General features: G+C 37.5%; 1 protein-coding gene across 1 annotated transcript in view; it reads left to right on the top strand.

Annotated features, from left to right (window-relative positions):
• Homer1 (homer scaffold protein 1) overlaps positions 1-16,361 on the top strand; it is a 97,243-nt gene that overhangs the window by 38,084 nt on the left and 42,798 nt on the right. The window contains exons 3-5 of the mRNA XM_041663246.1: positions 4,996-5,127; positions 6,137-6,229; positions 15,639-15,778. Coding sequence (XP_041519180.1) covers positions 4,996-5,127; positions 6,137-6,229; positions 15,639-15,778 — 365 coding nt within the window. The remainder of the gene's footprint in view (positions 1-4,995; positions 5,128-6,136; positions 6,230-15,638; positions 15,779-16,361) is intronic.

The following is a 16,361-nucleotide window of genomic DNA, read 5'->3' as shown; positions in this document are numbered from 1 at the left end:
GAGGACTAAAAAAAATTAATTTTAATGCTAAACTTGTAGTCTGATGTTTTCATTATGCTCACTCCTTGTCTTTTTAACTGTCCTACAAGGAGGGCTGGAGGTATATATGTATAAAGCCTTTGGTTCAGTGTTAGTCACTACCATTCCCACAAAGAAAAAAGAAGGCAGGCAGGGATAGTAGATTTATTTTAGGAGCAGACCTTGTGTTGAAGTCTTACTAGATTATAGGACCTCAGGGCTATATAGACTTTTTGTCTTACATAAGTCATTAAACTGTGTTTCTCCAGATAGTTCCTTGTCTTTCCACTTTCACGTGAATGACTTAAAGTTGAGATGATGATAGTAAGTTTCTGTGAAATGTTAATGAGTAACTGCTCATAACTGTTTGGTTTAGTGAAGTAAACAGATATTAAATACTATCTCAGGCTTTAATTTATTTTCCCTACTTGAACTCTCAGTTTCTGTAATCTCTTATGTCACTTGACCTAAAAAGTACAAGTATATTGTGCTTTTATTAGATGGGCTTTAAAAGGGGTTAAATGGAAATAAAGGTCAACTGAAGTAGTCCATGTCTAGGAAGGAAAATTACACTGAAATAATTAAATACACTTCAGTTCTTTCAATATTTTTTCTACTGTCTCATCTCCACCTCTCTGTTTCATGATTGCCTTAAAAGCCCAGAGTACCCTAAGTAGAAAATGTTCATTTGTTCTTGGTGCTTGAATGGAACATATGAAACAGTTGATTTTCTTTTGTTTTTGTTTTTTTCTTTCTTCCTTTTTTCTTTTTGAGACAGGCTTTCACTCTTTAGCTCTGGTGTCGGGGACCAGCCTCAACAAAAATACTAATTGCCAGGGTAAGGGTGTGAGGGTTAGAAATATAAGAGTACAAAGGATGCTCAGCTTTATTTGTCATAGCCAGAACCTGGAAACAACCTAAATGCCCTTGACCAAAGAATGGATAAGAAAAATGTAGTACATTTACACAATGGCATATTACACAGTAGAAAAAAGTAACAACATCTTGAATTTTTCAGGAAAATGGATGGAGCTAGAAAACATCATTTTGAGTGAGGTAACCCAGACTCATAAAGACAGTTATCACATGTACTTACTCATAAGTGGTTTTTAAACATAAAGCAAAGAAAACCACCCTACAAATCACAATCCCAGAGAAACTAGACAACAGTGAGAACCCTAAGAGAGACATACATGGATCTAATCTACAGGGGAAGTAGAAAAAGATAAGATCTCCTGAGTAAATTGGAAGCATGGGAACCTTGGGAGAGGAATGAAGGGGAGAGGAGAGGCAGGGAGGGGAGCAGAGAAAAATGTAGAGCTCAATAAAAATTGATAAAAATTTTTAAAAAAGAGTACAAAAATGCAAAAATAATAGTAGAAACTATAGAATAGTATCGGGAGGGAGTTTCAGTGAATACTGAAATCTCCCGCGTTTAACTTCCCATTGCTTAAAATACCCCGACCCTAAGAGGTAGGAGTAAGATAAAAAACTGCATTAACATGATACAAGGAAATGAATAGAACCAGTTGAAGATTGTGGGCTACATCCATAGTTAAACATTCTGTTGCTAGGACAAACTAAGTCACACTCACATCCTAGACCAAAACATTTTGTAGGCAAATCACTCCCAGGTTGAAATCCAGTGTTATCTCCTTAAGGGAACTGGAGCCTTAATTGGATCCTTAGACTTTTGTTTGAGGTAGAAACATATCTACTTCTCTATTCTGGGGGAGTTGAAGGTAGACTATTAACCACAGTAACCTTGAGAGAGGAACTCCCTGGTCACCTAAATCTAAGTGAGACCTTTGTTTGAGGTAGAAACACAATAACCTTGAAGGAAGGGAGCCAATTCTCTGACCCCTGGTCAGGGTGGGAATAGGCTCACATTTTTGGGCCTCTATACTCTGGCTGGCCTGGAACTCAAAAGTTCACCTGTTTCTGCCTCCCAAATGCCAAGATTAAAGGTTTATAGCAACATCATATTGCTCTAGTTATCTGATCATGGTATAGAGACCCTAGCTCACCCTAGCCAGGTCCAAAGCTTTCCTGGTGTGAAATGACACACTTTTCTACATGTTCACCTTAAAAGGACAAAAACTTGAGGTTTGAGAATTATTTATTTTAAAACACAAGATTTTTTTTTTAAATTTCTTCATTCTACTCAAGAGAGACTGTATTATGTGATGCACACACTTTTAATCTCAGCACTTGGCAGGCAGAGGCAGATCGATCTCTAAATTTGACGCTAGCCTGGTTTACAGTGTGCATTCCAGGACAACCAGGAATACACAGAGAAACCCTATTTCAAAAAACCAAAAAAAATTTTAAATTGTGTTCTAGTAAAAAAAAAAAATCTAAGAAATAGATTTTCAGGCATAGGTTCATTTAAAGTTTTGTTTCCATGATTCAAGGACTAGAAATACAGAAACAAGGAGAGGTTCAGGATGGAGATTAGAATGAACCCCTTTAACAAGACATAATGAAGTTAATTTGAAATGGTTGAAATGAACCCTGGTGTCCAACCAGCACATTGGTCAGTTTTTCTTGTTGCTTATTAAATGTATTATCACCCTACCTTTTAGAGTTATTGGGGTCTGATGCCAAAATGCTCTTTTGATATTGGTTAACACTTAGGTTCCTCCTTAACCATTTCATGGAGAACACTGAAGGACCACCAAATCTAGATAATGCTTGCTGGTCTTTATCTGCTTGCCTTTACTCTCTGTTATATCCTTCTAGGGATTTCACAGCCTTTGCAGGCGTTGAAATTCCATTGTTAATATTTCTTTGCTGTAACCAACTCTTATAGTATTAAATTCATAACTGCATTTCCTCTCTTGTTGTTGTGTTTCAAATTTCTAGAATTGTACTTGGTAGCTAATAGGCACTCAGAGAACATCAAACAAATCAATCATCTTTCGTTGTTTGTTTATAGTCTTCTTTCTACTTAGTCCTTTAAATTTTTTTTAGGTTATTTTAATTTATATTATATGTATGAGTGTTTGGTCTGTATTTGTGTATGTGCACCATGTGCCTGGTGTCTGAAGAGAACAGAAAAGAGCATCAGATCCCCTGTAACTGGAATTACAGGTAGTTGTAAGCTACCATGTGGGTGCTGGGTATCAAACTTGGGTCCTCTGCAAGAGCAACAAATGCTCCAAATTGCTTACCAACCTCTCTAGCCCCTAGACTTTTATTTGATGACTGCTCCACAAGTTAAAATAATTGTGAGCATGTTTTAAATTCCTGAAATGGTGTGTGCTAGTGGAAGCTGTTTGAACTAAATGGTGAGGAAGCTTTATAAATATAAATATAGACATTTTATACGAAGATAAAGCTCTCATAACAATAGATAACATATTTTCTTTGAGAAAGGAGGGATCCAGTTTATATTGTGCCATCTTCCTTTTCTTTAGCAGAACAACTATGTCTGTATATCCTCACTGCAACTTCATCAGTTCCTAATAGCACATAAACATTTCCATTCTAGTGTTTTACTTGGTAAACAAATTTCAATTTTTTTTAGAAAATGCTGGATTTTTCATTGCACATTTACTAGTTTGCTAGATGCCAATTCAAATTTGACAACATAAATGTTTTTGTTGTTAGTGCAATTATATTTCTTAATTTTAGGGAGCACTAGACTACCCACCTATAAATGTCCCTTCCCTTTCCAGCACTGGCAGAGAACATGAATTAATGTTATAATACCCGAAATGTATTAAGATCTCCAGAGTTAATCTTTATTAACATGCTAAAAATGCTATGTTTTCTAAGAAATTATGTGTGAAATCAAAATATTGCCACCAGCCTGTTTTTTTTCAATAAGAAGTAAAAATATTTTTTTTTGGAGTTTGTTTTTCCCTTGAATAGAGAAAATGTCTTCTAAATGATTGAAATTCTTTTTTTTGTATGAAAATATATTTTGTGTAAATTAGATTGTATAAAGCTTGATTATGCATTAAAATATCAAAATATCATACATTATTTTATTTTGGTTTAATTTTATGTATGTGGGTGTTATGCCTGCATGCATGCCAGTGCACCATATTCATGCTGGTTGCTTGATGTCAGATCCCCTGGAACTGAAGTTACAGATGGTTGTAAACTGCTGTGTAAGTGCTAGAAACTGAACTCAGGTCTTTGGAAGAGTAGCCAGTTCTCTTTACCCTCTTAACCACTGAGATATTTCTTTAGCCCCTTATACATTTATTTTTGAATGATTCTGTTACAACTAAAGCATATTTGTTTCTAGAGAATAGCATTTAGAATTAGTGAATATTGATCCTCAACATTCCTAGGAAAGAAGTTTCAAAACTGTTTGAAGGCTCAGTGGTTGAACACTTGCCTTGTATATGCAAGATCCTGAGTTTGATGGCCACTCTACCAAAAAGGGGCAATTGCCTAAAACCAAGATTAAAGAAACTGCTTACATTTGTCCATTATCAACTTGTAAAAGTTGATTTACAAGGTACATCTTTGGGGCTTGGGTGCTACCTCAGTCAGTAAAGTGTTTACTTGTGCAAAGGTGAGGATCTGAGTTGTAAAAAAGCTGGACTACATGGGATCTGTATGTAATCTTGCTCTGGGGAGGTTGAGACAGGTGAATTCCTTGGCCTTCTAGTCAAGCAATTTAGCCTAATCAGCAAGTCCCAAGTCCTAGTGGGAAACCCTATCACAAAAACCAAGTTGGACAGCTTTTGAGGAACAACATTTGAAGTTATTTAGCCTACACAGGCATCTGTGTGCATGCCCTTCCCCTCACACATACACACAAAACCTTTAAAGTTTTTTTGATCATTAAAAAATATATCTGTAGTTCTACTAGTTGCATATTTCCACATCGCCACCACTACAATTATACATTTAACTTTGTGAGCTACAAGTGAACCTATTTTTATGTAGCTGAAATGGTCTTATATTTAAAAGCCTATTTGCTTATTTTTGGCTGGCTACTCTTATTTTATTTTTCAGGCAATAATAAATAGCACCATCACTCCAAACATGACATTTACTAAAACATCTCAGAAGTTCGGCCAGTGGGCTGATAGCCGGGCAAACACTGTTTATGGATTGGGATTCTCCTCCGAGCATCATCTTTCAAAAGTAAGTATTTAAGTAGATTTCTGAGAAAATCATCATAATTTACATGTCCTAACATACAATCCTCACTCCTTGCAACACAATAGTAAGTGGAGAATACAAAATACAGGAGAAATTTGTTTAATTTCTGTAATGAAACAACTATAGTGACTTTAAAATAAGAATATTAATATATTAAATATTATATAAATATAAACATAATATAAAAATATAATTGGATTCTTCCTAATTTTACATGAAGATTTATAATACACATTCAGAATAGTCACCACTGGTTATTAGGGCTTCTTGTAGTGAATTAGCTTTGTGGGAGGAAGTAAAAGGTGGGAACTACCTCTCCAGAAGGGATTTTGATTAAAAAAAAATTAACATCCTTTATTTGGAGATGGTCTTAAAGATAAGCAAACACAAACTCTTCCAAATTACGAAAATTACAGTTGACGAAAATATAGATTTCACGTGAATTTTCTTGTTTGTTCCTTAATATGACAGCAGTCATATGTTATTATTTATTGAGAAAACTCTTGATTTGCTTGAATATAGAGTCTTTGAACTGTCTGCTGTACAGACTGAGATCCAATCAGCCCCAAGAGGAATTTCTTGGATAATGTTGATTAAAGGAATTACAGTGGCATGAAAGACTTATAAAATGCAGAGTGTCAACAGACTGAATGCTGGGAACAAGCAGTTGTCCTGCCTGTAAAGAAAGCCACGCCATACTTACACTGGGCATCTCGAGTTCTTGTGGAAATTACACAGGAAGAATGAAAATAGAGAGTGGAAAAGTGCACAGGGAAGAATAGCCACAAGATACTAGGAGGGTAGGATGGATAGTACTCACCTTGCTCTCTGGATTCTGTGCCCACAAGACATAAAGATTTATGCTAAAACTATTCTGTTTAAAGGGTTTGCCCTTATGTAGGAGTCACTTCAGAAACTAATAGAAACCCAAGGAAAAACGAGTTCTGTGGCATACTACTACTTGGTTAACGCATATAGTCTCTGCGTTCAGTTTGCAGAAAAGTTTCAGGAATTTAAAGAAGCTGCTCGACTTGCAAAGGAGAAGTCACAGGAGAAGATGGAACTGACCAGTACACCTTCACAGGTATGTGTCATGGATCTGTTTTCATGTGTGAGCTTGCTCTCTTAAGATCATCATACCCTTTTTGCCAGAGTGAAATTTGGAAGAATAATGGCAAAATTAATTACAAAGTATATATAGAAGTGTGCTGGTCAATTAATCTCTACTACAAAGAATATATCAGTGTCTACAAGAATATTTTTAATATTTTAATCCAGATAACTTTTATGTACCTATCTATCTTAGTTTGAGTTTTTATTGCTGTGAAAAGATCATGACTGCAGCAACTCTTAAAAAGTAAAACGTTTAATTGAGTGGACTCCCTTATAGTTTTAAAGGTTCAGGCCGTTCTCATCATGGTGGGGAATATGGTGCTGGAGCTGAGAGCCCTACATCTTGCAGGCAAAAGGAAGTTGACTGAAGGCCACACTGTGGGAAGCTTGTGCAAAGGAGACCTCAAAGCCTGCCCCCATAGTGACTCAGTTCCTCCAACAAGCCCACACCTTCTAATAGTGCCACTCCCTTTGGGGGGTCATTTTCTTTCAAACAACCACATTCCATTCCCTGGCCCCCAAAGGCTTATAGCCATATCATAATGCAAAAATAATAATAATAATTAATAAATGCATTTAGTTCAACTTCAAAAGTCCCCATAATCTATAACAATCTGAAACTTATTTACTAGTCTAAAATTCAAAGTCTCTTCAGAGATTCATGTAATCTCTTAGCTGTAATCCCTTATAAAATCAAAATCAGCTGGGCAGTGTTGGTACATGCCTTTAATCCCAGATTTGGGAGGCAGAGGCAGGTGAATCTCTGTGAGTTCGAGGCCAGCCTGGTCTTCATACAAAATGAGTTCCAGGACAAGCACCAAAGCTACACATGTAAACCCTGTCTTGATAAACAAACAAAAATCAAAAAGCAGATCAAATACTTCCAACATATAATGGCACAGGATATACATTACTGTTCCAAAACATAGGGAAAGAAACATAGTGAGAAAATACTGGAGCAAAGCAAGACCGAAAACCAGCTGGGCAAACTCCAAACTCTGCATCTCCATGTCTGATGTCAGAACACTTCACATGTCTAGCTCCTTTCAGTTTTGTTGACTGCAACACACTTCTTTCTTTTTTATTGGTTCCACTCCTGTTAGTAGCTCTCCTCAGCAGGTATCCCATGGCTCTGGCATCTCTAACATCTTGGGGTCTGCAAGGCAACCCAGGTTTCAACTTCACAGCTTCATGCAATGGCCTCCATGCAGGGACACCCATGACACGTGCCTGGCCTCAACGGCTTTATTTCATAACTTTTCTTCTATTCTTAACTCAAAAGCCAGAACCACAGGACCAAAGCTTTCAACTTTGGCCCTCTTGTTTAATTACATCTTTACCAGCTTTCTGCCCTTCACTGCCTAAGCTTGGCTGACCTCAGACTCAGATCCACCAACCTATACCTTCCCAGTTCTGGGATTAAAGGCTTGTCTCACCACACTGGGTTTAAGCTTTTCTTTAGTTCCTTTTCACAAATTGGAAATTTAACTGGTTGGGATCTTACCCTGAGGTCACCACTCCCTTTATTCTATTCCTTAATCTGTTTATCTCCTTGAACACAGAATTTAGCTCTGTTACACTTTCTGGTGTTCTTTTTCTCTTCAAAGTTTTTATTTTCTTATTGACCCTGCTCAACTTGCTCCTTTTCATTATAAGTCTTCATTAGAGTTACCACTAAAAATCACATGGCAGAGTCTATACTAGGCTGTTTTGAGATTTCTTCTGCTAATGAAATTAATACAAAATTCTTCACTTTAGCTTTAAGCAGACTTTTAAGACAAGGGCAAAAAGCAACCACCTTTTTTCACCAAAATATTACAAGATCAGTGTCTGGACAACATACTAAAATTCTTCTCTGAAACCTTTTGAGTGAGCTCCCAACAGTTTAAATACTCTTAGTACCACTGTCTTCTTTGCTCCTATTAGTATGGCCCATTATGCAGTGCTTAAAGCATTCTACTGCTTTCCTAACCCAAAGTACCAAGGTCTAAATTCCTCCTAATAAACACATGGTCAGGACTATCAAGCCACGCTTGATACCAACTTTTGTATTAGTTTAAGTTTTTCTTGCTATGAAAAGACACCATGACCATGGCAACACTTAAAAATAGAACGTTAAATTGAGGGAGCTCACTTACAGTTTCAGAGATTCAGTCCATTATCAGCATGGTGGCGTGCAGGCAGACCTGGTGCTGGAGCTGAGAGTGCTATATCTTTCAGGCATCTGGAAGTTGACTTAAAGTCATACTGAGGGTAGCTTGAGCAAGAGAAGACTTAAGCCCGCTCCCAAAGTGACACACTTCCTCCAAGAAGGCTACATCTAATAATGTGATTCCCTTTGGGGCCATTTTCTTTCAAACCACTATGATACCTAACAACAGAAGAGCAAAAGTCCAAGATGATCAACCTTTGTTTTTGACCATGGTCTTTTGTACAGGCAGTGGTAAGACAAATTTGCTCACTTAGTGGAACTAAAGGAGAGCACTCATTCCTAGAAGCTAGGTGTGACACACCATGCAGAGCCACTTGGGAAAGCCCAAAGGAAGTAGTTAAGAGGCAGAAACAGCAATGGAAATCTATGCCAGACTTTGTCTTGGGATTTCATGGAAAAGTGGAGAAATGATAAAATAATTTAGGATTGGTTAGTTTGAGCTATTTTATTGGCTCTCAGTTTCTGTTGGCTCTAATCTGGCTCTGGAGTGATTAAAACAAAGGAATATGTTTCTGCAGTACTAGGCCAGATAAACTGGTTTGTTTGATACTAGCGTGGTTAGTTTGGTATCAGAATTCTGTTCCTCACTAGGCTCCTACTTTCTTAAAGTATTGACTAGTTCTAGGGGAGAGGAGTAATTTATCTAGTCAGAATATTGCAAGATATTGGATAATTATGGTGAGTAGAATTGCTTATGTGCAAGCTTGACAAGCTAAGTTCTCCCCCGAGAACTCCCAAGATGGCAGGAGAGAACCAACATCCATGCCCTCTGTACCCCACATGCCTGCCATAGCTTGTGCATCTCCCCACCATAATAATCTTTTTTTTTTTTTTTTTGATTTTTTGAGACAGGGTTTCTCCGTAGCTTTTGGTTCCTGTCCTGGAACTAGCTCTTGTAGACCAGGCTGGCCTCGAACTCACAGAGATCCGCCTGCCTCTGCCTCCCGAGTGCTGGGATTAAAGGCGTGCATAATAATCTTTTTAAAAATAAAAAATTGCAAAATATAAAACATTGTAAAATATAAGGCATATGGTTGGTTATTCCTGATGTTAGAATCTGCTTACATCTAACTATTTGGCAAGCCTCACTAAGTATAAAGAGTTCATTTTTGTTTTACTTAGGAGAGTTGTGCTAAATGTGCTTTCCTCACAGACTAAACGTTTACTGCGAATTGGAAACAAAGTCCATTCTTCCATACTTGCAGCAACCTGGTATAATTTGGGTTATCTTTGTGAAACTCTGTTGAATTTCCTTTTCAAATGCTTTGCTACTCCAGCGATTCCTTTAAGCATAAAAGCCATTTAAAATTATGTGCCACTGTGTATCGGGAGTTCTGATTCTTTCAGGTGAATGATTTTGTTGTTACCAAAAGCTGCAACAAAAAGCACATTGCACATTCAGTTAGTAAATACAGAAAAATATTAATAAAGCTGTAGTGGTTGATACATTGTCAGTGTATTTAGTTACTGTTTCTCCAGTTATAACTTGCTGTGTTATAATTGATTGTAAACTATTACAGGTTAGTAAGCTAATTTCTTGTCTTTGGTGGAAGAAATGTCTTGAAGCTTTTACTTTGGTCAAACATATGTAGAAAAGATGATCATATTTGGAAAAAAAAATCATGTTATAAAAAGAATGGGCCAGGCAGTGGTAGCGCATGCCTTTATTCCCAGCACTCTGGAGGCAGAGGCAGGTGAATCTCTGTGAGTTCTAGGCCAGCCTGATCTACAGAATGAGTTCCAGGACGGGCTCCAAAGCTACACAGAGAAACCCTGTCTCAAAAAAAAAAGTAAAGAAAAAAATGAATAATATGTTAATTTGTTCAGCATTTTAGATATAGGCCTTAATTTATCAAATATTAGAAGTCTATTAACTTACTTTGTAGGAGCCAGAGAAAAAGTAGAAAAAAAAATAATTTTTTCTTCCTCCTCTTCCTTGCATTTATGACAATCTAATGCTTCTGTTTTGTTTGAATGGAATAATTTTAATGCAATAACTTGTGATAGTAGATGGTCAAAACCCTTATTTTTATTTGAGGAGGTATACCATATTAGTTAAGAATATTTGAGTGGGCGGCAGAGATGGCTCAGAGCATTGCCTGCTCTTCCAAAGGTCCTGAGTTCAATTCCCAGCAACCACATGGTGGCTCACAACCATCTGTAATGGGGTCTGGTGCCCTCTTCTGCCTGTAGGCATATACACAGACAGAATATTGTATACATAATAAACAAACAAACAAATAAATAAATAAATAAAAGAATATTTGAGTGTGTGGGATGGGATATAGCTCAGTGATACATATAGAGAGAGAGACCCCTTGCTTATCAAATTCTAGAATAGATGCCCAGCACTAAAAAGCAAAATGAAATGAGATGGGAAGCTCAAGATGGTTCAGCATGCACAATCTCTTGGTGTACAAGCCTCATAACCTAGTTTGTGTGATCCCTAGAGCCACATGGTGGAAGGAGAGACCCAACTCCTGACTCTACTGCCTCATGCTGTAACACTCAAGTGCCCCTTCTCTTCCTTTTTCCCTCTTCCTTTTTCCCTCCCCCTGCTTCTCTGTCCCTCTCTCTCCCTCCGAACTTTCATTCTCCATTTACTCCAAAAAATACACAGCAAACAGTAAAACACAAAAGAAAGCGTACGTATTTTCAAGTCAGATGAACTTAAGTGGTTTTTTTGTTTTTTGTGACTGGAGAAATTGCTTAACCCAAGAGTGTTTGTACATTTTAGCATGAGTTTTATATCACTTTATTGAGAGAGTTGAGTATGATAAAGGTAATGGCAACTCATGGTTAGTGAATGATGTGTACTCTCGAGCCAGGCTTGAATTTTGGCACTATTCTTTATTAGCTTTATGAGTTAGACCAGAAGGTAGGTGTGGGAGGGCTGTGCGTGAAATTAGGAATAAGACCACCGAAGTCTTTAAACAGTACCTGACATGTAATAGTTGTTAGGAAAACATAGATGCCGTGTGTTTTAGGGTTTCTATTGCTTTGATAAAACCATGACTTAAAAGAACTTGGGGAGGTAAAGGTTTATTTAGTTTTTATATCCTATGTCATGTAGTAATAAGAGCGGCGGGGCTGCGTCCCTGGCACCCCAGCCGCCTGGCTAGCTTATGCTCCGAAATAACAACACACAAACTGTATTCATTTAAACACTGCTTGGCCCTTTAACTCTAGCCCTTACAGGCTAATTCTCACATCCCGATCAACCCATCTCTAATAATCTGTGAGCACCGGTCTTACCGGGAAAGGTTCAGCATGTCTAACCTGGCGGCTTGCTTCATCGCGTGCGTCTGCCTGGGAGAACGGAGCATGGCATCTCTCTGAGGCGTCTGCTCCCCAGAGGAGAGCTGTGGAGTCTGAGCTCACTTCCTCTTCCTCCCAGCGTTCTGTTCTGTTTACTCCTCCCACCTATCTTCTAACCAATAAAATGGGCCAATGCAGTTCCTTTATTAGCCAATGACCTTCCTCCATCAATGTCACAGACCCTTGAGGGAAGCCAAAGTTGGAACCTGGAGTTAGGAACTGAAGCAGAAGCGATGGAAGAACTCTGCTGTTTGGTTTGCTCAACCTGCTTCTTACATAACCCAGGACCACCTGCTTAGAGGTGGCACTGCCCACAGAGGGTTTATTAGTCAAGAAAATGCCTCACAGGCTTGCCAGCAGGCCGGCCTAACAGAGGTGGTTTGTTAATTGAGATCTCTTCTCAGATGACTAGTTTGTGTTGAGTTGACGAAAAACAACCAGCACAGCATGCGTCAGAATTCTCTGGAAGACTTACTAAAGCACAGTATAGTTTTCATACTTAATAGGTCTAAGATGGAGCCCAGAAAATTGTATTTCTGATCCCTTTTCAAGAGCTACTGGTGAAATTGGTTGTAGGTAAGGAATTTTATAAATAAACAAGTTATTCCATCCACCTTCAATTCCTGAAATGAAAGGAGTCTGGCATTTAGACAGAAGTTAGCCATTTCATAGTCTTACCCTCTTGAGCTAAGGCTGTATATACTCCTGGCTTAGTAGGGAGAGAGTTAAAGCTAGCATGAGCACTGTAGTTATTAAGTCAAGTCTGTACGGGCTGCAGGAAGTTAGGTGAAGTCTAGAACAGTAGAAAGGGAGTGGAACAGATCGGGAGAGCCAGAGACTGTGGGGTACACACTCTTTGTCTGTTGGAATCGAAACCAATAGTTGATGAATTAATCAAGAAAGAACTAAGGCTTGAAGAACAGATCTGTAATCTCAAATATCCTGGTTGAGGCAGGAGGATTGTAAAGTATGCCTGGGCTACACACTGATAAGATTCTGTCTTAACATAACAGTAAGTGAAAAACAGGGTTGAGCGCATCGGTACAGTGCTTGCTTAATGTGCGGAAGGCCCTAGATTCAATCTTCTTAGTGGTGGAAAATATGAGGAAAATGTTTTAAAACATTCTTAAAATTGTTATATTATCATTCAATAATTTTATTCTTCAATATTTTAATCTCAAACCTTAAAATAGGTTGTTGACTTGAATCCTACCTTTATCTTCTGTGTTTGATTCTAACAGATTTACTATACCAAGAGTTAGTTGTTAAGGGAGGTCTCTGCAGGATGTGAAACCAGCAGGGAAATGATCCTGGTGAGGGAAGAGTGAAACTCGACACCGATTTAGGTGGCTGGTGCTGGGCCAAGATTCTGAGAGTCTGACGTCAGCTTATATATTTTTTGCCTTTTTGCCGTATTTAAGCACTGCACAATTTTGGAAAAAGTTTTCAGATAAGAATTAACCCATTCCCTTGAGTACAACAAACCTTAAGAAATGTTACAAAGTGTGTATGACTTCATCCCTAAAATGGATTCTGTTGACTTAGAAACAGTACTCAAAAGAAGGTCTAGGGAGGACAACTAACGTAAACATAATCCCTGTGGGAGTCAGGGTTTGGCCTGGCCCTAAGGTAACATAGAAGTCAATTAGGCTGTTGTAAAATACAAGTGACTTCTCTCCCAAGGATGAGTTTTATGGCCTAGAAGCAGTGCTCAGGGTTTTTAGGGGAAAAGGCCTGGAATTAACAAACATAGTATTCTGAATGATATGGACAGAGTCTAGTTCAACAGGTAGCAAAGGATTACCAAGTTGTAAGCTATATTTTCTCCCAACATTCTGGGAGATCGGCCAAATATCTTCTCCCTTTGGAGAGATTAGCAGTGTGTTTAATTTTCCTGCCTTCTCTAGTGCTTCTCTGTGTGCACAACAAACAACCTTTTTGCCCTTTACACGTTTTCTTGAATTTTGAGGGTTTTTTATTTTGCTTTGTTTTGTTGTTTTTGAGAATAGGTTTATTTTGACCTGCAATTTGAAGGGATATATATTCATTATGGCAGAGAAGATGAAGCTGCTGGTCACATTGCATCTGAAGTCAGGAAGCAGAGAGAGATGAATTTGAAGTTGTTAAATAGAGCTAAACCTTGGCACTTGCAAACATACCTGAATATTCTATTTTTATATCATTTCTCTGATATATGGTATGATAAATATAGTGTATTATATATAATCAATTCATCTGTGAGTTTTATTTTACTTTATAGCCATTTATTTTTCAGACATTTTAAAGCATTTCATTTGGTTTTAATTAAAATAACTTCTAGCTTTGCATTCAGATTTCATTAATTAGCATAATATTTAATCCAGTTATTAATATTGTAAGTATAGTTGGCATAAACAATCTTGAAGGCAAATACAGCTGGCTCCATTAGACAGTTACTGTCTAATGCAGTTACTGGGTACAAAATATGTAAGCAGAGTGAAGAGTGACCTGTTAGTCATGAACCTCAATCATTTAGTGCATCTTACAATGTTACTTAGGGGTTGGTTGTTCTTACAGAGGACCAGAGTTCAGTTCCCAGCACCTATGTCAGGGAGCTTACAACCCCAAGTCACCTCAGCTCTGGAGGATCTAACACTCTCTCTTCTGTCTTCTGTAAGTGCATGCATACACTCACACAAACACACACTAGCACATAAAAATATAATAGTATGGGTTGGTTCAGACTCAGATTTTCTTTTCCTTTCCTTTCTATTCCTCTTTTTTCCAATGTGTGTGTGTGTGTGTGTGTGTGTATGTGTGTGTGTAGGGAGGTTCTAAATGTTTACTATTTTTCTAATCCTTAGTGTTGACATTAAATTGTAAAATGCCTTTAACATAATTAAAAGTCTGTTAATATGCTTGACTTTATATTTAGAACTCTGAAAAACTTCCATGAAAAGTCCATGACTTTCAGCAGTCACAGAAGCAGTATCTTTAAAGTCAGATAGGAGCAGAGGGAACCCATGGCCTTGCCACATGCTGGGCCCGCACTGTGTCTGTCTAAGAATGTTAAGTTGTCAGAAGCTGGGATTTCAGAGATGGTGGCAGACTATAGGGACTAATTCACACCGGAAGATGACAAGATACTTGCCTCAACTCCATCTTCTTTATGTATCAGAATCATGAAGTATCTCCCCAGATTTTCCCTTCACACTTCACAGAAAAGTAGGTATTTACAGTTTTGCAGAAGTATGAAAGAATGAGGTGGGTGAGTCTTTAGTGGATGTTTATTAAATAATAAAGGGCCTGTTTTAGTGCAGCTGAAAAGGAAGAAACTAAGGAACTCTTCGGGCCTTATTAGAATTAGTACAGAGTCTGGTGAGAAAGGGTGGAGCTGGTAGTGCCCCCCACCCTGCTTACCACACTGTAGGTGGTAATAGTCTTCTGTTTTTCTGAGACAGTGTCTCATTGTGCTGCTCAGGTTGGCCTTGAAGCACACTATTCTCCTGCCTTGTCCTCTTGAGTGCTGGGATTGTAGGCAAACACTATCATGCCCATTTTTCATTCTGAAGTAATTTTGTGAATACCATTTACTCTATTTGGTTTCTTTTATTAACACAAATATTCTTTAGGTTTTTAAAATTACATTTCTAAATCGTTATCTTGATAATTTTAAATTATGTTATAGTTTATTAATTTTCTTATGAGTTGCTTTCTTGAAAAAATATTTTTAATCTAATTCAGATTTCAATTGCTATTTGATTTATCACAAGGAATTCATTTAGATGACATTGTGTGACTGAACAAAAGTAAAACACTTTTTAAAAAATCTCTTACTCTCTTTTCTCTCTTTCTTCTTCTTTTTTTAAAGGAGTCAGCAGGAGGAGATCTTCAGTCTCCTTTAACACCAGAAAGCATCAATGGGACAGATGATGAAAGAACACCTGATGTGACACAGAACTCAGAGCCCAGGGCTGAGCCAGCTCAGAATGCATTGCCATTTTCACATAGGTACACATTCAATTCAGCAATCATGATTAAATAAGTTGTATAAATGTGGAAGCTTATTTGGTTTCAGAAACAACCTTTGAGTGAAAATCTCAGGTCAGACTTCTTTAATTAATTTATTGTTTTTGGTTGCTTAAATTGATTGACTAAGTGAATATTTCCCTTATCTTTGTGGAAAAGGAGGTATTGAGTTAATTATAGGAGAAACTTTTTCAATGGAACAAAGCATAAATTCCTTCTAATTTTTAAAGACCCCTTTTGTTAACCAATTTGCTGTTTTCATGTATGTAACCTAAGACTCACAAATTGTAATTAGAAGCAATAGGATTCCTACTCTGAAGTCAAGCTTTTCCATTGTCCTAGAGGTGTCATAGTTTGATTTCACAGAAGACAGTAGATACCAGGCATAAGCCTGTGAATAGTAATAGCAGGTTGCTTTGTCTGCCAACAGGAGAAAAAGCTTGAATTGCTTCTGAATTTTTAAAAGAATTCTGTATTCTAAAAGATACAGTATGTTCTTAATGTATTATAAACTAGTTACATTAATTATTGACCAAATGGTATTATTAGATTGTAATGAAGAATG

Source organism: Microtus oregoni, unplaced genomic scaffold, assembly GCF_018167655.1.
Source record: "Microtus oregoni isolate MIOR12 unplaced genomic scaffold, Mior012 000014F_ref0000157, whole genome shotgun sequence".
Taxonomy (NCBI): domain Eukaryota; kingdom Metazoa; phylum Chordata; class Mammalia; order Rodentia; family Cricetidae; genus Microtus; species Microtus oregoni.
The sequence above is the reverse complement of the archived record's forward strand: the minus strand, read 5'-3'. Positions and strand labels throughout refer to the sequence as shown.